The following is a 22,323-nucleotide window of genomic DNA, read 5'->3' as shown; positions in this document are numbered from 1 at the left end:
CCCCAGGCGACCCCCGGCCCCGGCGCCCCCCGGGCCCGCGCCCCCCGGCCCCCAGCCCCCCGGTCCCCTGCCCCGGGCGACTCCCGGCCCCCGGCGCCACGCGCCCAGGGACCCCGGCCCGGCGCTGCGCGCGCCCGCCAAGACGCGCCCCCAGCCCCGCTTCGAGGGGCCCACGCCCCCCGGCGGCCATCGCTCCAGCGAGGGCTCAAAGTCCCTATCGCTGACCCCTGACCCTCGCCCCGGAAGTTCCGGCTCAGTCGCTAGGAAACGCTCCGCCCGCGTGGGAGGCGGGGCCTGTGGCGTGGGGCGCTTTGTGGGAGGCAGGTGAGGCCGTGGGGCCGGGTCCCCTCGGCGTCCCCGTCCGCTGCGCCCCCGGGACCTCTTGCGTGGGGAGGCGCACCCCGCCCGTGTGGTCCCTCCCACCACACACTTTCATCTCCGAGTGGACGCTGTCACGCACCCCCGTGCCCATGGGGATCCCGAGGGCGCACATGGAGGTGACCTAGACAGACTCCGTGGACACACCAAGCCCCTCGGAGGCTTCCTGGTCACTCTCCGCCCCCACTAGCTGGCTGCACACGGGCCGGCTCGACCCCTCTGCCTGTCTTGACCACCACTGACCTGATGTCCCCATGGCCGCCCCCCAGAATCACGACTTTTGCCCCCCACCTGCTCACGTCACCCTAGGTAGGGGCATGGCAGGACTGTGGGGCACAGGGGTGAGGGAGGGGCCGGCTGGGCTGGGGGAGGGGGAACCCCCAGAGGCCAGTGGACTGGGTCAGCCGCAGGCAAGATGATGTTCCTGTCCGGACAAGGGCATCTGGGGGGTGGGGTCGGTGCCAGGGAGGGGGTGAGGAGGGGTGGGGGTGGAGCTGTATCCAAGAGCTGGCTTGAGTCTGGTCTGGACAGGGGACCTGGCCACCAGACTGTGAGAGCCCAGAGGGAGGGGCCAGCTTGCAGGGCAGGGGGACATGGCTGGCACCCCGTGGGGAGCTTGGGGGTGTCTGCTCCCTGCCCTGCTCAGCACCCCCTTCCTGGGTTTCCCAGCCTAGGAGATGACCAGTGAGAGGGCAGGGGCCATGGCCGCATCCCGGAAATGGCCACGACCCCTGCCAGAGCCTGGGCCAAGCACCACCCTAGGTGAGTGTGTCCTCCACTGCGGGGGCTCCGGCTGGCGAGACCCTGGACCCCGCCCAGGACCCTGTCCCCGTAGAGCCCCTTCCCCAGAAGCCTCAGAGTGTGTCAAGGAAGGTGGATGTGTCGATCATCTGGACCTCTGTCCTGGCTCTTGGCGCTGAGGCCTGGCCCCCAGTGGCCAGGGTAAGGCCTGGGGTGGCTGGGGTCAAGGAGCAAGTCTTCAAGCCAGAGCTGCCAGATGCCCTGAGCAGGGCTGCCTGGAGGCGGCCTTCCTCAAGCTGGTTCCAGCCTTGCAAGGCCGGCCAGAGCCTCCTGCTGTGTTCCAAGACACTGGTGGGTGGCTTGGGCCTGCTGCCCCTTTTCCCAGCCCCTCAGGGGCTCAGCGTCCCCTGCACCTCACCTCAAGCAGGGCTGGGTCCCAGCTCCCCAAAATAACCCCAGCAGCGTCTGAGGCACCTGCTGGAATGAGGATAATGGGTGCAGGCGCCGCGGCCGCTTCCTCCTGCCAGCCCGGAGTACCAATCAACAGGGCCCAGGCAGACAGCCAGGGAGCCAGTGGGGGCGCGTAGACCCCTGTGCACCACAGTCTCGCACCAACCTGTAGCTCAGGAACGCCTGTGTCCACCAGTGGGTCCCCCCCACACTGGCATCATCCACCCATCATGCCCTGGGCTTGGCATGGGCAGAGACTGGGTTGTGCGGTGGACACCAGCCACCCCCTAGGGGCTGATGGTGCGATTGGGTCCAGGGTGCCCCTAGCCAGTCCAGCCCCCATCTCCCCACTCTGCCCCCTCCCCGCCCGCAGGCCTTACCTGGCCCTGGGCGTACAGCACCTCCAAGCCCTCGTTCCGCAGCTGCTCCAGGGCCAGCGCCAGCTGTAGCCCCTCCACCTGCACCCAGGCCTGCTCCTCCTGCAGCTGCTGCAGCCACAGCTGCTCCTCGGACCAGGGCTGTCCCTCCGGCCACAGCGGTCCCCGCCACTGCAGGTCCTCCAGCAACCGCTGCTCCTGGGCTAGGCACAGCTGGACCTCGTGCAGGCTCAGCAGCTCGGGGCCCAGGGGCGGCATGAGGCCCCGTGCTCCACAGCCCGCCATGTGTTCAGGGATGACCAGCGCCTGCTCAGAGCCCAGGGCAGTGGCCTGCTCTGGCCTTGAGGCTGCCTTGGCCGGCTCTGGCCTTGCTGCCCTGGGGTACGGCTGGGGAGCCGACTGGATGCTGGTCACGTGCCCCGCGGGGGCCACCCCTGGCCCGTCCTGAGGGCCCAGGGCGGCAGGGGGCGGGCGCTGGGCCACCCGCTGGGCCCTGCCCGCCCTCCTAGCTCGGGCTCGGCGAGCCCGGCCACGTTTCCCGGACATGGCCCCTGCGCAGACGCCTGCTGCCGCCGGGCCCCGGCTCAAACTGGGCCCCAACTGCCTTGGTGGGGCTGGCTCAGTGGCAGGCTCCTGTGGGAGGCCCCAGGGTAGACCTCCTGCTGCTGCGGTCCCCTGCTGCAGCTGGTGCCCCGCTGCCGCCCGCTGGCTCTGGGCCCTGGCTCAGCCGGTGGGCCTCTCGGCGGCGGCGCCTGGGAGTTTATGGGACCTCGGCGGCGCGGTGGCTGACTAAGGTGCTGACAAAGGCGTGGAGGTTTGGGCCACAGGCCTTGCTGGCCAGACGGGGAGGGAGACGCTGGGACTGGAGGCCGCCCTCGCCCCAGACCGTGCTGTGCAGCCACACCGCTGTGCCTGGGCCTGCCCTGGGCGGCGCCACCTGGCTCCCTCCCCCGCCCCACCCCTGGCCGCGGGAAACTCAAACTGGGTTCTAGTCCCATGGATCATGGGCCCCCAGCCTGGGCCCAGCACAGCCTGTAACCCCCCCCCCAGGCCTAGGCAGACCCTGGATGGAGCTTGAGGGGGACGCCCCAGGGCCCTGGTGAGGACCAGGCTGGCTGGGCCAGGGGCTGGCATCCGGCAGAGGCCCCCATGGTGGATGGGAAGTGAGCTATAGGGAAAGTTCGTTCCCAACTTGGGTGGAGGTCCTGCAAGGCCAGTCCCCGGGCCTCCTGCGGTGCCGGGCTCCCAGGGGCACCTGGGCACATTTCCCCAGCCTGGGGCTGGAGTGCGATTCCCATAAACGCCGGCTCCGCGCACTGGCTGGACTGGTTTGCCTGGCCCAGTCCTGCCCAGGGCACCCCCACCATGCCACTCAGGCTCAGCTCTTGTTCCCCAGGAGCAGGTGGGCAGAGCCTGGGCTGAGGATCCTGTGCCTGGAGCTTGGCAGTTTCCGGCCGGGCCACGTGATTCCCAGTGCTCCTTGGGGCCTGCACAGGCCGGCTGAGGGGGCGAGGTTCTCACAGACCCACCCACTCAATTGCCCCTTCCCCAGGGCCGCCCAGCGAGAGGCACAAGCCACGGCAGAAGGCTGGTCAGCCAGCCAGGGCGCCCATGCCAAGGGAGGGCTCCCCGGCCCCTGCAGGTTAGAACAGCAGGAGTCCACTGTGCTGCACACATGCGTGTCCATGCACTGTGTGTGTGGTGTCGTGTAGGAGGGTCCCCTGCAGCTCTGACTGCATCCACAGAGGAGCAGCACTTTGGTTCCTGGGTCTGCGGAACTGTAAGGTGCTATGACCTGCTGGAGCCCGGGAGTCAGTGTTTGCTTTAGGATCCGAGTGTGCAGGCGCAGGCTGCAGAAGGTGCTGCGGCCCCTCCTAGAGGCCAGCCGACCGCATCCTTATGCTCGAATCCCGTGGATGGGAGGTCTGGAGACCTAAGGGCTCCCAGGGACCCTGCCCAGGTCCCAGGTGGGACTGCCACCCCTAGTGTCCAGGAAGGGACCCAGCCGAGGGCAGGAGAGGAGGACTTCCCTGTCCCTGCTGAGAGTCTAGGCCACTTCCCGGAGTGCTCAGGGAGTGCTCTCCTCTGGCCCCTGCCCTGATTCTAGGGGCGCCTGGACAACCCGTGACTGAGCCAGGGTGCAGAGAGCAGGGGGTGATGGGAGCAGAGAGCAGGGGGTGATGGGAGTGGAAGGCAGGGGGTGATGGGGGCGACGGGGCTGCGTGAGACCGTCCAGGGTGTTTTGATTATGACCACTAGGGCTTCCCTGCTTCTGCCACCTTCAGTCACTCACTGTCTGCTGTTACAGGGAGATGTGGGTTGGGGAGGGCTGGGGGACCTGGCCTTGCCTCCCTGCCCCTGCACAGCTCCTGGAAGCACCTGGTGTCATGTGGGAGGGTTTCCTGCAGCCCCTGACTGCACTGGCCCAAACCCACTGGACACCCCACAGGTGGCCTGCCCCTGGCCTGCCCCTGTCGCAGCTGCGCACTGCCCCAGGGGACCTTGGTCTACAGCATTGCTGGCTGTGTTTCTCTGTCATAGCAGGTTTTTTTTTTTTTTTTTAAAGATTTATTCTTATTGGAAAGTCAGATATACAGAGGGAAAGAGAGACAGAGAAGATCTTCCATCTGATGATTCACTCCCCAAGTGACCGCTATGGCCGGTGCTGCGCCAATCCAAAGCCAGGAGCCAGGAACCTCTGTCCAGGTCTCCCACGCGGGTGCAGGGTCCCAAGGCTTTGGGCCGTCCTCCACTGCTTTCCCAGGGCACAAGCAGGGAGCTGGATGGGAAGTGGAGCTGCCAAGATTAGAACTGGCGCCCATATGGGATCCCAGCACATTCAAAGTGAGGACTTTAGCCACTAGACCACGGCGCTGGGCCCTAAGTATTGTTTTTAACAGAGTCACAGAGAAAGAGATTTTCCACCCCTTGGTTTATCACCCAAACACCGCAGTGGCCAGGAGCCTGAATCCTGTGCTGGCCTCCTTCATGGGTGCAGGGGCCCAGAAACGTGGGCCCTCTGCTGCTTTCCCAGGCCCCTTAGCAGGGAGCCGGGCTGCGAGTGGGGCAGCTGGGCTCTAACCAGCACCCGTGTAGGATGCCAGCACTGCAGGTGGAAACTTGAGCTGCAACGCATAGACGGGAGCCTCCGTTCACTCACTTGCTACAACAGGTCGTGTTTATGGACGCATTAGGGCTTCTGCATATAAAATCACACAATGTGGGGCAGGCATTGGCACAATGGTTAGGATGTCACAGAGGATGCCTGGGAGTGCCAGGCTGGAGTCTCGACTCCCTGGAGACCAACCTGGCTCTCTAGCGATGGGCGACCCTGCTGCAGCGCCTGGCTCCTGGCTTTTGCCAGGCCCAGCAGCTGGGAAGAGAACCAGCAGGCAAGACTTCTCTCTCGGCCTCTTTGCCTTCAAAGAGCTCAAACTCTCATCTGTTAGTTCACTCCCCGAATATCTGTACCATCCGGGGTGGGCCAGGCTGAAGGCAGGGGCTTCCTCCAGGTCTCCCACGTGGGTGCAGGGTCCCAGGCTTTGGGCCGTCCCACTGCCTTCCCAGGCCACAGGCAGGGAGCTGGACGGGACGTGGAGCAGCCAGTGCTGTCGGTGCGGCTTAACCAGCTACCCTTCAATGCTGGCCCCAGCCCTGGAGTGTAAAAGTTTTGTTTTGTTTTCTGACTTTAGCTAAAACTTGATGCTTTTAACCGCCAGGCTGTGCTGGGGCTCTGACCCTATCTGGCCAGGGCGGCCCTGCAGCCGCCCCACAGGTGTGGTGGCCTCTCTCCTGGTGGGGGCAGAGGGTTTTCAGCTAGCTGGCCCCTGTGCTGTGGCCCCACTGGCTAGTCCTTTACCTCACTCTTATCACATCCACTCTCCTTTCTTGGGTTCTGCCCAGGCACTGGCTGAGGCACTCCCCTCACCTTGTACTCAGAGCCCTGTGGCTTGCTGGTTATAGCATTCCTCTGCTATTTGGCCAAAGTTTTTAAACTGGGGGTGTTCTGAAGTCAGCTTTCAGATGCCCCTGGCCCACGTCCCCGGGTCTGAGATGGGCTCTGGTTTCTGGCCCTTGCAGACCTGGGAGACAGCAGGTCCCAGCTCGGGTACTGTGTCCTGCCCCAGCAGGCAGACTGAGGGGCTCCGGGCTCTGGCTTCTGGCTCCAGCCACAGCAGGAATTTGGGGCTTGAGTCGGTGGAGGCGGGATACACACTTCCCAGTCCTCTGCCCCGCCACTGCTGCCCTTTCTGCCTCTCAATAAATGTTTAAAAATATATTTATCTTTTATTTGAAAGGCAGTTAGAGAGGGAGCTTCCATCCAATGGTTCCCTCTGCAGATGGCTGCAACTGGCAGACTAGACCTGGCAGAGGCCCCTCTCCAGCTGGGTGTCCCACGCAGGTGCTCCCACCCTCGGGGGCTCAGCGGCAGGCAGCATGGGGGTCCCTTGCTCGCTTCCTCCCCACGCTTCAGGGCCCAGGAGGGTCCGGCAAGCGGACCTAAGGGATGACGCGCGCGCACACAGCCGGCGGTTGGAGAGGAGGAAGAGTCCACGAGCCTTCTCCCCACCGCCAGAGCCTGCGGCTGAAGAGCGCGCGGCCGTGGTCATCCAGGGTGCCCTGCGGCAGCACCTGGCCAGGAGGGAGCTGGCCCGGCGCAGGCAGCGGCACCGACAGTACCAGGAGCAGATGGAGAAACTGCAGCGGGAGGTAAGGGGAGAGGGGGAGGCGGGGGCAGCCGGTGCAGTCCAGCTGGGAGGCTGGGCGGAGGAGGGCCTCAGGGCTGGGGGACTCGGTCACCCCGCGATCCACCGCAGGCCTTCCTGGCCGTGGTGCGGCGGGAACAGGAGGCGGCCCGGCGGCGGCGCGAGCAGGAGGAGGCGGCGCAGCGCGAGCGGCAGGAGGAGCTGCAGCGCCGCCGTCGCCTGCTGGACGCGGCCTTCGACGGGGACGTGGCGGAGATCCGCGCGGTGCTGGAGGAGGTGAGGGCGGGGCGGGCCGGGCAGGTGAGCGGGGCAGGTGAGCCGGGCAGGTGAGCGGGGCAGGTGAGCCGGGCAGGTGAGCCGGGCAGGTGAGCGGGCGGCCGGGCAGGTGAGCGGGGCAGGTGAGCCGGGCAGGTGAGCGGGGCAGGTGAGCGGGCGGCCGGGCAGGTGAGCGGGGCCGGTGAGCCGGGCAGGTGAGCGGGGCAGGTGAGCCGGGCAGGTGAGCCGGGCAGGTGAGCCGGGCAGGTGAGCGGGGCAGGTGAGCCGGGCAGGTGAGCGGGCGGCCGGGCAGGTGAGCAGCCCCGGCCGGCGCAGGCGGAGCAGCTGCTGAGCCGCCAGGGCGTGGGCCGCGACGCCGAGGGCCAGGCGCAGCGGCTGCAGCGGCGCGTCGCCCTGGTGGAGTGCGAGGACCGCCACGGGAACACGCCGCTGTCCGAGGCGGCCGCGGGCGGGCAGCCCCGCGCCATCCAGCTGCTGGCCGAGCTGGGCGCCAGTCCCAACAGCAAGGTGCGTGTGGGAGCGCGGGCCGGGGTGGGCGCCCGGGTGGGGGTCTGGCTCAGCCAGCCGTTCCCCGCAGGGCGCCTTCGGCCGCACGCCCCTGTACCGAGCGGCCTTCGCGGGGCACCTGGAGGCCGTGGAGCTGCTCCTGAAGCTCGGAGCCGACCCCCGGGTCTACGCCGATGACGGCAGCACCCCGGAACAGGTGTGGCCTCCACTGCCAGGTGGTCTCTTCCCGCCCGTCTAGGGGGTCGTGAAGACTAACCGGAGCCAGCTGGCAGAGCGCCCCAGGCTCTCGCAGCAAGACTACCTTGGTTTGCCTGAAATCCACTGGATCTGCTGCCCATTTGGGTGGGGGCCTGGCCAGTGGGGGTGGGAGCTGGGGGTGCTGGGGGCTCTGGCTTGACAGGCCGCGGGAAGCATCTGTAGGTGGCGTCACAGCCAGTGGCAGCAGGTGGACGGCAGGGGGCTGCCTGCCCAGTGTCTCCTGCCTTGCAGGTTGACAAGGCACGTGTATTCCCACCCCTGGACACAAGTCCACACAGGTGTGCCTGTGGTGGAGGGCAGGGGCCACCTCCACCACGAGCGGGGGCACTTGTACCCTGCTAACCGGACACACACACACTGTGCCCAGGAGCCGGGGATGCAGTGTCCTAGCGGACTGTGGGGCTCTGGCCACCCCTGCCCCAGGCTGCGGCCCCTGTGTGTTTGACCTGGTGTGACTGCTGGCGGCCACAGAAGGGGGGGGAGGGTCTGTCCCTGCCTCTCTGGATACTCCCCCAGGTACCTTGGATTCGGGGCAGCTGTGTTCTATCAAGGTTCTCCCTGTGGCTGGACCCCTATCCTCAGAGCCCCTGTCCTGTCAGGTGACCTCCCTGGAGGCGGTGGCCAGCGTGCTGCAGTCGTGGGACCTGAGTCTGACCGAGGCCATGCTCCGGAACATGGACGCGGAACACCAGCGCAGGGCCCAGGAGGCGCGGGGGCAACAGCAGGCGGAGGCCAGGCGGTGCGGCCTGCGGAGCGGGGAGGGCAGAGGGTGAGGAGGCAGCGGGCTCACACTGACCCACGGCTCCTTCCACCCAGCATGAGCCTCAGGGTGCAGCAGCTGGCCAAGGCGCAGCAGCGCTGCCAGCAGGAGGTGAGCAGGGCGCTGTGGCAGGGTGGGGGGCCGCTGGGCATGACTGATGAGTCCCCCCACCAGCTGCAGCAAGCCTACTGTGAGCTGAACTGCAGAATTGCTGAGAGCGAGGCAGGCTGCGGCAGGTGCGTGAGCAGGACAGAGCTCATGGCACAGGTGTGTGTGCACCCCTGCCCACTGTGTCCGCAGCTCCCATACCTGGGGGAGGTGGGAGGACCTTGGGTCTGGCCGCCCGGAGCTGGAGCCGGCCTGGTGCCTCTTCCAGGCCGTCAGGGACGCGGAGGCCCGCGTGGACAGGCTGAGGCAGGAGGCACAGAAGGCGGAGGACACGCTGGCCATGGCCAGGCTGGAGCTGCGGGAGGAGCCCCAGGAGGGTGGGTGGGACTCAGCCTTGGGGGCGGGCAGGTACGGGCGAGGACAGCTGTGCAAATGGCCGGTGGCTGTCCCCAGGGGAGGACACCGCTCCCGGACTGAGGTGCAGCGTGGCCGAGCTCCACGACGTGCTCCTGAAGGACATGGGCGACCGAATCCGAGCTGACGGCCGGTCAGTGCATGGGGACACCGGGGCTCGTGGTCTGCAGGAGTGACATGGTGACCGCCCCCAGGTGGCCTCTTGTCATCGACCCCTCGGGCCAGGCGGCCACCTTCCTGCGCTACCAGGACACCAACTATGTGGATGCCGTGAACCCAGAGCACATGAGGCCCGAGAGGGTCCGGCTGGCACTGCTGGGGGCGCTCAGGTGAGGGGGGGCCCGGGCAGAGGGAGCCCCCTGCGGTGCCCCACTCATGCCCGCTCCCTCCCCGCAGGTACGGGAAGCCGCTGGTCTTCGGCCTGCGCGAGGTGGACCTGTTTATGGCCGTGCAGCAGCAGCTGGAGGTGGTGCAGCCGGGGCTGGCGGGGGCACTGCTAAGCCGGGCACTGCTGCAGCACGAGCGCTACTTGGGGCTGCTGCGGCCTGACGACGGCCCGGAGTACAGCCCCGTGCAGTTCCAGGAGGCGCGCTTGCAGCGCTTCCGCCTCTTGTTTGTCACCCAGGCCCGGTGGCCACCGGCTGAGCAGCTGCGGGCGCTGCTGCCCGTGCGCGTGCAGCTGCCTGGTGGGGGTCTTTAGTGCCCGTCTCAATCGCCGGCGCCCAAGCGGGCAGGCCCCAAGATGGACAGGCGGCAGCTAAAACGTAGGCAATTTTATTCTCCTTAAACCACAAAATAGAGTCTTTGGTTGTACAAACGTCGCTAGTTACAGTCTTGCCAAGGAGGCCCGGCCAGGGCAGGGTGGGGCTGGTAGGACCCCTGCCCGAGTCGGGAAGGCAGGGGGCGGCTCTAGGAGGGCACGGGGCCCAAGCCGTGGCGCCCCGGGCGCACGGGCCGCCGGCCGCTGCACAGCGTCACATCGTCGGGGCCCGCGGCGCTGGCTGTCCTGCCCAGCAGCACTAGGGCCACCTCTCTGTCCTCATCCTGTGTGCTGGGGCTGGGGGACGGCTCCAGGGCCCTCAGCTCCTCCGTGAAGCTGGGAGACTGCGAGGGGAGACAGCAGGCAGTCAGGGGGCGCAGGGGGCTGCGGCTGGGGCGTGGGTGGCAGAGGCAGAGAGGGCACAGGGCTGCGGGGCTGCAGGCAGAGCAGCTGCGTGGTACCTGGATGTCACAGAGAGGTCTGGAAGAAGGAAGGGCGGCGAAGGCCCGGTAGTCAAACTTCTTCCCAGACAAGGACTGGACAGGACAGCGTGAGGGGGAGAGGCAGAGAGAGCGCGGGACAGCGGTGAGGGCTGCGGGGGGAGACAGGCTCCCTCCCACAGGCCGCGAGGGGTCCTCACCAGCCGTCTAGGAGAGGTGCCGCTCGGGGGGCCGAGGTCTGTGGGGACAGAAAAGGAAGTTAGGAGGGGTCAGCATCGTTGGCCGCAACCCTGACTCCAGCCTCTCCTGAGACACGCACCTTCCGGCGGGGTGGGTGAAGGGGTGGGCGCCGGGGAGGGCGCCTCGGCCAGCCGCTCCAGGGGCCCGCGCTTGCTGCGGCCGTCCTGGGACCTGCTGAGGACCATCTGTGCGCGGAGGGCATCCTGCTCCAGGGACTTCATCCTGGCTGCCCGCCACAGCGCCCGCTTCTCGGCTTCCAGGGCACGGCGCTCGGCCGGGGACAGTGCGCGCTCCGCCGGCAGCTCAGGGCTCTGCATGCGCAGTCGCTCCTGGTGGCGCCGCTCGGCCTTGGCCGTCCGCACGGGGACACTGCCACCCAGGGGGACGGCAGGGGAAGGCAGGCTGGGCCTGGGTGGGGACAGGGCACCGTGTGGTTGTGGAGGCAGCGTGCGTGGGGGAGGGGGATGGTGGCAGGCAACCCCGGGACCGCGGGGGACCCTCACCCTCCGGACAGCTCAGGGCCAGCCCAGGGTGGCTCCTCCTCCTGCTCCTCCTGCTCCTCCTCCTCCTGCGGGGCCTCCCCGTCCAGGGCCAGCCCAGAAGCTCCTGCAGCCTCCTCCTGCAGCAGCTGGGCTCTCTTGTGCTGCAGCTTCCGGGCTGGGCAGGGGACAAGTCTGGTCAGGCTGGGCCCACCCTGGCTCCACCTGGGCCCTGTCCCCAGGAGCCCACCTGGACCCTGTCCCCAGGCGCCCACCAGGCCCTGACACCAGGGCCCTGTCCCCTGGCGCCCACCCGGACCCTGTCCCCAGGCGCCCACCCGGGCCCTGTCCCCAGGGCCCTGTCCCCTGGCACCCACCTGGACCCTGTCCCAGGCGCCCACCCGGGCCCTGCCCCCTGGCACCCACCCGGGCCCTGCCCCCTGGCGCCCACCAGGCCCTGTCCCCAGGGCCCTGCCCCCTGGCGCCCACTCACCTTCCTCCTCCTGCATCTTGCGCAGGTCGTCAGCACCCACTAGGGACACACGCTTTGGAGGGCCTTCAGCCTGGGGCATGCGCACCTCAAGCTCGAAGTACTTCTGTCGCTCACGGAAGGACAGCTGCTCTGGGGAGGCCAGAGGCCCCTGCGTGGGGGACTGGGGAGCAAGCGCTGAGCCTCGGCATCCCCTCACCGGTGGGTCCCCCAGGGAGGTGCCCACCCCCTAGCTAAGCCCCACAGGAAGGGCCAGTACCTGGGCAGGACTGTCTGCAGGAGGGTGTGGGCTGGGCACAGCTGCGAAGGCTCTGTATGCTTGCTTGATGTTGGCAGGCAGCTCGTCGGGGGAGGGGGGCTGGGGAGTGAGCATTCGGGGCAGCTGTCCCGACTGGAGCTGCCCCCTGGCAGCCAGCTGCCCCTGACCCCCACCACTCTAGCCCTCAAGTAGCCCGGGCACTCATAGGGCCAGAGCTGCTGCCCCTCTGCGATGGGGACCCCCGGGACCAGGCCGGAGCCAGAGGATTCATCACCCCAGGCCTGGTCTGCAGAGGGGTGCGGGTGGCAGCGATGAGAGGGAGAGAGAGACAGAGAGAGATGGAGCGAGCCAGGTGGGGTGGCAACTGTGAGTCTTTGTGGCGAGGGTCAGGCTGGGAGTTGGTGCCGGCCCAGCAGGCAGAGGGCTGCCACAGGGTCACGACGCCCCAGTCAGGCAGGGCCAGTGGCCCTGGAACGCAGGCTGTGGCCCCACCCCGAGTGCCCCTGCCATGGGTGCCTGTGATGGGGGTTCCTACCTGTGGGCTGGTAGGAGAGCAGGGGACCTCGGCCATCTTCCCACCAGTTGTCCCGGACAGAGCCTGGAGGGCAAGGTGTGACGTGAGGGCCAGGTAGGCAGCTGACCATAGCCCAAGGGATGCCCCCAAGCCAAAGGCCAGGGCCTGGCAGAGCAGCAGGGCCACAAGGATGGGGACCCTCAGGACAGAGCTGAGCCGGCCAGGTGTGGGCGCCTGAGCTGTGTGTCATCCCAGGCCTGCCCTTCCTTGGTCTCCAGATGCTGGTCCCCACCCTCGCTGCATGTCCCTCTAGGAGCTGCTCACACAGCTGCTCTCGAGTGGGTCTGGGTGGCCAGGTGGGAAGGGGTGTTGTCAGGCCCGCGTGGGGCCCGGGAAAGGGGGCGAGAAGGCATGGACACTCACGGTGGCCTCTGTGGCCTCCGGTGCCCACGGTGGGGTGGCCATGGGCAGTTCCTTCTCCTGTGAGCAGAGGGCAAAGTCGGGCACTGCCAGCCTGGGGGTGTCCCACCTGGCTCCCTGCTGTCCTCTGCCCAGCCTCCTCCCTGCCCAAGAGGCTGCAGGGCCTGACCTCGCCCTCTGGGCTCAGCTCCCGGTCGATGGATGAGACACTGTCCAGGCTGTTCCGGTGGCCGAGGCTGGCTGCGAAGGGGTTGGCAATGACCCCTGGGGACACCTGAGAGAGGGAGCGTGCAGAGAGCTGTGGCCGCAGCCCTGGGGGTGCAGAGACGTGGGCCCTGGCCCCACACCCCCAGCAGGTGAGGTGCAAAACGGTGTGGCATCGCTCAGAGCTGAGGGAGTGCCAGCACCTTGATGCGCCTTACACCCCAGCAGCAGAAATAAGGTGGCTGCATCCTATGTGACTCAGCCACCATGCACCAGAAGGTCCAAGAGGAGCAGACATGAGGCCTTGCTGCACCTAGGGACCTGACTCCACAGCACAGGCCCCCGGGGAAAGGCCACCTTACAGTCAGGCAGGTGGAGGAAGGGGAGGAGGGCCTGTCCTGAAGCCTCTGCTGGCAGGCCGTGAGGTCAGAGGGGAGGCCGTGAGGTCAGGAGAGGAGGCTGTGAGGTCAGGAGAGAGGCTGTGAGGTCAGAGGAGAGGCCGTGAGGTCAGAGGGGAGGCCGTGAGGTCAGAGGGGAGGCCGTGAGGTCAAGAGAGGAGGCCGTGAGGTCAGGAGAGGAGGCTGTGAGGTCAGGAGAGGAGGCTGTGAGGTCAGGAGAGAGGCCGTGAGGTCAGGAGAGGAGGCCGTGAGGTCAGAGAGGAGGCCATGAGGTCAGAGAGGAGGCCATGAGGTCAGGAAAGAGGCCGTGAGGTCAGAGGGGAGGCTGTGAGATCACCTACTCCTGCTGCCTGCATCCCAGCCCCGCTGCAGCCACTTGTGGGTTGATGCAGCCAATTGAAGGACCTACCCTCCTCTCTGTAATTCTGTCTTTTAAGTAACAAGTAACCCTTTTACAACTTGGTCTCATATCTGCTCCTACTCGGAGGACAGATGCCCGCCAGCCTGGGTCTGAGGGCAAGCCACAATGCCCACAGTTCAGAAACAGCTGTTTCATTTTGTTTCAAAGACCTTTAAAACTTATTTGAAAGATCTTCCATTGCTGGTTGACAGCCCAAATGGCCACAGTGGCCAGAGCTGGGCCAGCCGAGGTCAGGAACTTCCTGCAGGCCTCCCATGCAAATGCAGGGTCCCAAGACCTTGGGCCGTCCTCACTGCCTTCCTAGGCCACAGGCAGGGAGTGACTTTTGAACCAGTGCCCATGTGGGAGGGGAGGGCAGGCAGCGCTCTACCTGCTGCCCAGAGCACCTGCCAGAAGTGTCCCTGAAAGCTGAGACGGGCATGGATGCCAGCCTGCCCCATGCCTCCAGGTCTTCAAGGGACCCAAGAGGCAGAAAGACACAAAGATGCGGTCCGGAGTCCAAGAGGACACTCAGAGAGTGAGCTGTGGAGGAGTGACCTCAGCCCGGCAGGGTGGAGTGGCAAGCCCGCTGCGGCTCTGCCGTGCTGAGGCTCTCAGCCCACACATCAGGCACGGGGCAAGGGCCTGCTGTGGCCATGCATACGCCAGGACAGTAACGGGGGCTCCCTCGAGCAGGCAAAGGAAAAAACTGAATGGTGAGACCAAGATGAGTGTATGCTGATCCCAGAGATGGATCCCACGCACACACAAGTGGGGCATGTCCAGCCTGCACCTGCTGCCCCCCAGAGCCCCGCCTCCACATCAGCACCTGAGGCCTACCACCGAGCCCCGCCCACCGCCAGCACCCTCCCGGAGCCCCGCCCCCCAGCACCCTCCCGGAGCCCCGCCCCCGCCAGCACCCTCCCGGAGCCCCGCCCACCGCCAGCACCCTCCCGGAGCCTCGCCCCCCCAGCACCCTCCCGCAGCCCCGCCCACCGCCAGCACCCTCCCGGAGCCCCGCCCTCCCAGCACCCTCCCGGAGCCCCGCCCACCGCCAGCACCCTCCCGCAGCCCCGCCCACCGCCAGCACCCTCCCGCAGCCCCGCCCTCCCAGCACCCTCCCGGAGCCCCGCCCCCGCCAGCACCCTCCCGGAGCCCCGCCCCCGCCAGCACCCTCCCGGAGCCCCGCCCACCGCCAGCACCCTCCCGCAGCCCCGCCCTCCCAGCACCCTCCCGCAGCCCCGCCCACCGCCAGCACCCTCCCGGAGCCCCGCCCACCGCCAGCACCCTCCCGGAGCCCCGCCCTCCCAGCACCCTCCCGGAGCCCCGCCCACCGCCAGCACCCTCCCGCAGCCCCGCCCTCCCAGCACCCTCCCGGAGCCCCGCCCACCGCCAGCACCCTCCCGGAGCCCCGCCCCCCAGCACCCTCCCGGAGCCCCGCCCCCGCCAGCACCCTCCCGCAGCCCCGCCCACCGCCAGCACCCTCCCGGAGCCCCGCCCTCCCAGCACCCTCCCGCAGCCCCGCCCTCCCAGCACCCTCCCGGAGCCCCGCCCTCCCAGCACCCTCCCGGAGCCCCGCCCCTCAGCTGGTGCTCACCTCTAGGGCAGTGGCAGAGCCCACCTGGAAGCCATCACACACCAGCACGGTGAGCGTGTCCCCCACACCTCGCAGCAGCTGCACAGCCTCGGCGTGCGTCAGGCCCAGCAGGCTCTGCTGGTTCACCTCCAGCAGCCTCAGCCCCACACACAGCCGCCCGTCACGGCCAGCAGCACCCGTGGGGCTCACCTGTGGCGAGATCAGGGCGGGAGAGTTGCTGGTGGCGGCGGCGGCCTCAGGCTGGCCAGTGCTGGCCCGGGCAGGTCCTCACCTTGGATATGAAGATGCCCTCGTCTGTGGGGTCGCAGGGGTTGCCCGCGTGGCCCTTGGCGCCCCCGCGGATGCTGATGCCCAGCTTCTCGCCAGGGGCCTTGTAGATGCGCAGCTCCCGCATGCCCGGGGGCGGCGGGTCCCTCCGCACCAGCAGGGTCAGCTCTAGGCACGGCCGCAGCAGCGCGCTCACCGCCTCCTGGTGCGTGGCTTCCCGCACGTCCTGGCCATTCACTGCCAGGATGCGGTCCCCGACACGCAGGCCGCTGCGGGCGGCCAGGCCCCGCGGCTGCACCTGCAGAAATGGGTTGCAGCTGCCGGTGGGGCTGTGATGAACACGCCCAGCAGCCACAGTGCGGCCGGCTCACCCGCAACCCACCTTGGAGATAAACACGCCAGGCTCCTGGACACCAAATGGGTGGCTCGAGTGGTCGGAGCCCCCGACGATGCTGAGCCCCAGCAGGCCCCCAGCTCGTGGCAGGCGGACCTCCTGCTGACACGGGACAGCCTGGTCAGGCAGGGACCCGAGGGCAAGCGGAGGTTCCTCAGGGCCACTGCATCTCACCTCCACGGGGTACGGGCCCTCCAGGGCCGAGGCCAGCAGGCTGGGGGCCAGCCTTGGCAGTGGCGCTGGCTCCGCAGGGGTGGTGACGGGCGGTGGGGAGGGTGGCAGGGGGCCCCCAGCCTCCCGCTCCAGAAGCAGGGCGATGGTGGGAGAAGCGGCGGTCAGCAGGGAGACAGCATGGTCGTGCCTGGCTTCTGTCATGTCCACACCATTGATCTGAGGGAGACAGGGCACTGGGGTCACACGGGGGACCTTGCGAGGAACGGAGCAGAGGCGTGCTGAGCAGCGAGACCCCACTCACCGAGAGCACGCGGTCACCGACCTGCAGGGTGCCGGCCCGCTGGGCGGCCCCACCCTCGGCGATGCGTGAGATGAAGATGCCCTGTGCGGGAGGGGCGGCCTGTGAGGCCCACAGGACACCTGCTGACCCCTGGCCACCCAATCCCCGCCCTGCCCAGCCTTACCCCGTCCCCGGCACGGTACGGCGTGGAGCCCTTGCCCCCAGCAATGCTGAAACCCAGCCCCTTGTCGCTGCGGACCAGGCAGGCGGCGTGGCGCTGGCGCAGGGGCGAGGCTGGGGACAGGCGTGCGCTGCCCCGCCGCTCTCGGGGGCTGTAGTCGGCCTCGGGCCGCAGGGGCGTGACGGTGACCGCATTCTCTGGCTCCACCATGCGCTCCCGCCACACGCGCATCCGCACCGCTGCCCCTGCGCCACGCAGGGCCTCCACGGCTTCATGGTGCTCCGCGTCCTGGAGCGCCACGCCGTTCACCTGTGGGGGGTGGCCGGCCAAGCGTGCAGCTGGTGTGGCCGCTGGACCCCCCCGGGGTTCCCCCCGCCGGCCCTACCTGTCCACTCCACCTGTGCTCACCTCGAGGAGCTTGTCGCCCACTCGTACGCCGGCCCGGGCCGCGGGACCCTCCTCCGACACCCGTGAAATGAAGACGCCCTGAAGGACAGGACCAACAGCGGCTCCAAGTCCCTGGCCTCCCGCGCTGCTCCCTGGGGGGCTGGGCCAGCTCCCACCGTGGAGGGCCCTGTCTGGGGGGGCGGGGGCACAGGGCGAGCCAAGAAACTGCCGAAGGCCCCACGTGAGCCTGGTGGTTCCCCGAGGTTCTGCCAGCCTGATGTCCCAGCTGAGAGCCCGCAGGCGCCCCCAGGCCTGGCTCACCTCGTCGTCGCCCTTGTAGGGGGTGGAACCCTTGCCCCCTGCGATGCTGATGCCCAGGCCCCCGGTCTGCCGCACGATGGTGAGCGTGAGCTGCAAACAGAGGCACAGCGTCCGGGAGGGCCAGGCTGCCCGCAGGCCCACTCTCCTGCCGAAGCCTCGCCCAGCAGCCAGGCTGGCAGCGCTCAGTGGGACACACCTCCTCCTCCTCAATGCGTGCAGGCTCGATCAGCAGGTTATTGGCCTGGTCGAAGGACACGCCCTGTCAGACAGGACCAGCGAGGGGGGGTCAGCTGCCACCAGCCACCGCCGGGACCGCCGCCACCTCAAGCACCGAGCGGAAACGCCCTCAGACAGCTCCGAGGGCAGGCAGGACGTCTCCTCCACCAGCCAGCAGTCGGGCATGCGTGGCTGAGGCCGTGGAAGTAACCAGGGTGCAGGTGCAGCTGCTGCCTCCCTGGCAGCTCATGCACCAGGGCTGTGGCCGCCACTCACCTTGACGGAGGGCACGGGAGGCGTGGTCTCCTCCTTGTCCTCTTCCTCAGTGCTGGGCTCCCCCTCCTCCTCCTCCTCCTCCTCCTCGGCCCGGGCCCTTGGGGCCCAAGCCGTGAGGGGGCCGTTGTGCCAGTCGCTAGGCAGGCCGGGGCCCTCAGGCGGCGCCCCCTGCAGCAGTGCCACCACGGCCTGGGGCTGGGGCAGCGCGCAGACCCTGAAGTGCTTCTTGTAGTGTGGGGTGTCCTTGCGGATCAACCGCTGCCTGCCACCCGGTAGTGGCCAGGGCGCCTCCGGCTGCCCCTCGGGACCCTCGTCCTCTGGGCCGGACAGCAGTGTATCCTCGGCAAAGCGCACTGTGGGCTGTGCGGGTGGCGGGGTGAGACGGTGCCCCCACCCCTGCGCCTAGGCACGGCCGGCGTCCGACAGGGGCTCCGGCACAGCCCTGCCCCCACAGGGCAGAGCCCCTCCTCCTGCCCCCTCACCTCCTCATACTCCTCTGTGCCTTCCTGTGCCCCGGGCGCTGCGGCACTGGGCTCACTGGCCGTGCTGCTGGCAGCCCCAGACTCCTGGCTCAAGGCGGACTCGGTGCTCAGGCGCTTCTCCTGCGAGGCGGCAGGGCCAGGCTGTGGCACTCTCCCAGGCCGTTCCCACCCCTGCAGACCCTTGGCCGTCTGACACAGGCCGCCATGTGCAGGGCCGTGGCAGCCTGTCCTAGCTCTGGCACCGTGGCTTGTGGGGTCCCGGCCCCAGTGCCCACCTGCCCAGCTGGCTCAGGCCGGTCGGGGACCTCGGCCCGACGTTCCTCTATACCCCTCTTCATCACCTTCAGCTCGCTGGGGTGAGGCGTGGCCCGCCGCTGTAGGCCCTGCAATGGGGGCAGGGGTAAAGGGTGGGGGCCAGGATAGGGGTGAGGGGTCGTGAAGGAGCCAGGGGTACCCCCGTACCCGCTTCTCAGCGGCAGCCTCCTCGGCGTCCTCGCTCCCCGCAGGTGCGTCCAGGAACTGGATGACACTAGTACGGCTCAGGGGGATGTCGCCGCTGCTCTCGGAGGGGCTGCACTGCCCGGGGGCCTCTAGGAGAGGCAGGGGTCGGGGTCCAACCTGCTGCCTTTCACTCCCTGGCCCATGCCGCTGCCCGCCCCCAAGCGGCCCGGGACCTACCGCGGCCTGACAGGGGCTGCTGGGGCAGCAGGTAGCAGGTGAGCACCTTCTCACCGGTCTGGCCGTCCTCCTCTGTCTGAAAGTGCAGCATGGGCTGCGCCTGGTTCTCGGCCAGCCACAGCGCCTTGAGGTGCAGCTGGGTGAGTGCCAGCGGCAGACTCCGCAGCCTGTGGGCGGGCACGGTCAGCGGTCAGCCGGCGGCTGGCAGGGCACCGCAAGGTGGGGCGGGCTGGCACTCACTGGTTCCCGGCCACGTCCAGCACGTGCAGCTCGGCTGAGTGTGCCAGCTCCGGTGGCAGGGCGGCCAAGCGGTTGTCTCTGAGAGAGAGTACGCTGAGGGCCACGCAGCCCCCGATCTCGGGGGGCAGGGATTCCAGGTGGTTCCGGTCCACATTGAGGTTGGTCAGCTTCGTCAGCCTCCCCAGAGAGCGGGGCAGCGCCTGGGCGGCAGTGGGTCAATGAGGCACGGGCCCAACAGCGCTCCGAGCTCCGTCCCACCTGCTCCCCAGCCTCTGCCCAAGCCCCAGCAGGGCCGGCCGCGTGGGGCTCAGGGTTAGCAAACGCCACCCACATGCCAGCTGCTTCCACTGGCCCATGGCCTGGGAGAGTAGTAGATGCCAGTCCCGTGCTTGGGCCCCTGTACCAGTTTAGACATCTGGGCAGAACTGCTGCCTTCTGCCTCGCACAGCCTTTGCTACAGCAGTCAGTTACGGCCTGCTGCTACTCTCCCTTCCATGTAAGCCGGGAAGCCTTCAAACACAGCAGGACCGCCTACCACCAAGGACCCTCCCATGTGGGTGCAGTCCATCCACAGGCCACAGGACCCCACCGCCCCCTGGGCCTCGCCCTCAGCCAGCTGCCCACCGCCCCCTGGGCCTCGCCCTCAGCCAGCCGCCCACCAGCTGGGCTCCCCACCGTCAGCAGGTTCTCCGTGAGGATCAGCTCCGACAGGTTCTCGCAGTCTCCGATCGCCTCGGTCACTTCACACAGGCGGTTCTGGTCCACCTTCAGGATGGACAGCTGCTTCAGCTGGCCTGGCGGGTGGGAGACACGGAAACAGGGTTGGGGGGTCGGATGTAGGCCTGGGCCAAGCCCAGCTGCCCCGGAAGCAGGCACACTGACCGATGCCGTCGGGCAGCCGCTGCAGCAGGTTCTGTGAGAGCAGCAGGTCCGTGAGCAGTGCCAGCCCGCCCAGCTCCACGGGCAACTGCTGCAGCCGGTTCTCCGACACATCCAGACACACCAGGCGGCGCAGGTTGCCCAGCTCCTGCCGACGGGCGGGCACTCAGAACAGGCAGGATCTGGAGAGCAGCGGCCAGCAGGTGCAGGGCCTCACTTACCGGGGGCAGCGCAGACAGCTGGTTCCGGTCCAGCCACAGCTCCCGCAGGTTGGGCAGTGCCCCCAGGGTGTCTGGCTGCAGGTGAGAGAAGGCAGGTGAGGCCATGGGTGGGGCTGCGGGCGGGGAGAGCACACTGAGGCTGTGGATAGGGTTAGGATAGGGCGTGGCCACAGTTGTGGGCTGGGTGGGCGCTCAGCCTGTCCGTCCCAGGACCTGCCCTCCCACCACACCCTTGGCAGCACCCCGCACCAGCACTTCCAGGTCGTTGCCTCCCAGGTCCAGCTGCTCCAGCTTGACCAGGAAAGACAGGGACCTGTGGAGAAAACATGGCTGCCAGTGCTGCTCAGGCTGCGGCTCCAACACCCGGCACACTCACGCAGGCAGAGAGCGCCCATCACACTCACGCAGGCAGAGACTTGAGCAGGTTCTCCCGCAGCTCCAGGGTCACCAGGTTGGCGAGGCTGCGGGAGAAACCAGGGTGGACATGAGAGCAAGGTGGGGAGGCGGGGGGCGGGCCAGGGCCGTAGTATGGCACGGGCCGGCGGGGGCCACTCACTTGCCCACGTCCCCAGGCAGTGCCTGCAGGGACACGTCGTTGAGGGCCAGGTGAGCCAGGCTGCGCAGCTGTGTGAAGCCATCGGGGAGCCTGCAGAGAAGGCCAGGCCGTTGGACTTGGCCCGGGGATGCAGCCCACGCGTGGGCAGCCCACCACACCCCCCGGTGCCCACCTGGAGAGAGGGTTCCCACTGAAGTCGGCGATCTCCAGGGCCTTGCAAAACTTGATGCTCTCAGGGATCTCGGGAATGTCTGAGGAGGCCCCAGGCACAGTCAGCCCGGGAACCCTGCTTGCCAGCCCTCCAGCCCTGCCCGGCTCCCCAAACCCCCGTCCAGCCCCCCGACCCTGCTCGGCTCCCCGGGCCTGTCCATCCTGCCCGGCTCCCCAGCTCCCCAGCTCCCCGTCCTGCCCCCCGACCCTGCCCGGCCCCCCAGGCCCCGTCTAGCCCTCCAGCCCTGCTCAGCTCTCCCTTCCCTGCCCAGCTCCCCAGGACCCGTCCAGCACCCCAACCCTGCCCATCCTGCCGAGCTCCCACTGGACTGTCCAGCTTCCACGGGCCTGCCCAGCCCCCTCTTCAGTCCTGCCCAGCTCTCCCGGCCCTGTCCATCCTGCCTAACCCCGTCCCGGGCCCCGTCCACTGCCCCAGCCCTCCCCAGCTCCCCCAGGGGCCCGCCTAAACTGCCCCGCCCCTCGCCCCTACCGTTGCGGGACACGTCCAGCTCCACCAGCTGCATGAAGTTGGCCACCTCAGGGGGCAGCCGCTGGATCTCGTTGTCGCTCAGGCCCAGCTTGCGCAGGTTCAGCAGCCGGAAGAAGGGCTGTGGGCAGGGGTGTGGTGGTGGGGGGCGGGCTCTGCAGTGGACGCCCTGGGGCCGGCCACACCGCGTCCACCCGCCCCTCGGCCTGGACTCGGGCCACCTGGCGCCGACAGGTGCCGGTCCCAGCGGCCACGCGGGCGCGCCCACGCGCGGGCCGGCCACGCCCTCCGCGGCCCGCAGGGAGTCCCTGGCCCTGCCCGGGCGCGGAAGCCCACCTTGGGCAGCTCGCGCAGCTGGTTGGCGTCCAGCAGCAGCTCCTCCAGACTGCGGCTGTAGCGGTAGATCTCCTCGGGCACGGCCTGCAGCGAGCAGTGCCGCTTATCCACCGACTCCACGTGCCGGTTGCAGCGCCACAGAGGGATGCACTTGAGCATGGTGCGGGCTGGGCCGGGGTCCGGCGGGCTCCGGGCGCGGGCGGGGGCGGGGCCCGGGGCGCATGGGCGCCGGGCAGGGGGCGGCGGGCCGGACGCTCGGCGCGGGGCGCGGCCGGGGCTCCCGGGAGGCCGGGGCTCTCAGCAGGCCGGGGCGCGGCGGCCCCGCATGGCGCAGCCCGCCGCTCGCTCAGCTTGGCCCGGCGCTCGCTGCTCCGCCGCTCCGGAACCGCCGCCGCTGCCCGCCGCCTGCCCCGCCGCGCGGCCCGCCGGGAAGCGGAGTCCCGCCCTCGCCGCCGCAACTACAAACCCCAGAAGGCACCGCGGCCCGTGCGCGCAGCCTGCCGGGAAGCCGGCACCGGCCCCACCCCCGACCTGCCGCAGATCCGGCGAACCCCGACCCTCC

General features: G+C 68.7%; 2 protein-coding genes across 6 annotated transcripts; one reads left to right on the top strand and one right to left on the bottom strand.

Moving 5' to 3' along the window:
* The first annotated feature begins 1,055 nt into the window (after positions 1–1,055).
* On the top strand, positions 1,056–9,793 carry IQANK1 (IQ motif and ankyrin repeat containing 1). Its single transcript, XM_058659870.1, has 13 exons — positions 1,056–1,140; positions 3,499–3,588; positions 6,523–6,656; positions 6,764–6,928; positions 7,244–7,435; positions 7,506–7,631; positions 8,293–8,432; positions 8,510–8,564; positions 8,628–8,720; positions 8,830–8,938; positions 9,015–9,108; positions 9,170–9,304; positions 9,372–9,793. Exons 1-13 carry the CDS (start codon positions 1,056–1,058, stop codon positions 9,673–9,675), a joined length of 1,722 nt encoding a protein of 573 aa, XP_058515853.1. The 3' UTR covers positions 9,676–9,793.
* Positions 9,734–22,160, bottom strand: SCRIB (scribble planar cell polarity protein). 5 transcript variants are annotated; one of them, XM_058659864.1, is made up of 33 exons: positions 21,762–22,160; positions 21,429–21,546; positions 20,901–20,979; positions 20,729–20,818; positions 20,577–20,633; positions 20,422–20,485; positions 20,173–20,247; positions 19,955–20,099; positions 19,748–19,866; positions 19,073–19,272; positions 18,833–18,999; positions 18,617–18,744; positions 18,430–18,537; positions 18,155–18,274; positions 17,673–18,032; positions 17,377–17,439; positions 17,181–17,270; positions 16,881–16,958; positions 16,476–16,781; positions 16,313–16,393; positions 16,012–16,227; positions 15,826–15,939; positions 15,448–15,741; positions 15,177–15,365; positions 12,747–12,851; positions 12,179–12,241; positions 11,644–11,742; positions 11,388–11,547; positions 10,919–11,072; positions 10,495–10,823; positions 10,376–10,413; positions 10,197–10,271; positions 9,734–10,079 (listed from the first exon to the last, which is right to left on the bottom strand). In XM_058659864.1, the coding sequence occupies exons 1-33, from the start codon at positions 21,918–21,920 to the stop codon at positions 9,885–9,887; spliced, it is 4,638 nt and encodes a 1,545-aa protein (XP_058515847.1). In that variant the 5' UTR covers positions 21,921–22,160; the 3' UTR covers positions 9,734–9,884. The 5 variants fall into 5 exon arrangements, with proteins under 5 accessions (XP_058515847.1, XP_058515848.1, XP_058515849.1 ...); XM_058659865.1 differs by having other exon boundaries at positions 15,826–15,936; XM_058659866.1 differs by having other exon boundaries at positions 16,334–16,393.
* Positions 22,161–22,323: the final 163 nt, after the last annotated feature.

This window comes from Ochotona princeps, unplaced genomic scaffold (assembly GCF_030435755.1).
Source record: "Ochotona princeps isolate mOchPri1 unplaced genomic scaffold, mOchPri1.hap1 HAP1_SCAFFOLD_971, whole genome shotgun sequence".
Taxonomy (NCBI): Eukaryota; Metazoa; Chordata; class Mammalia; order Lagomorpha; family Ochotonidae; genus Ochotona; species Ochotona princeps.
The sequence above is the reverse complement of the archived record's forward strand: the minus strand, read 5'-3'. Positions and strand labels throughout refer to the sequence as shown.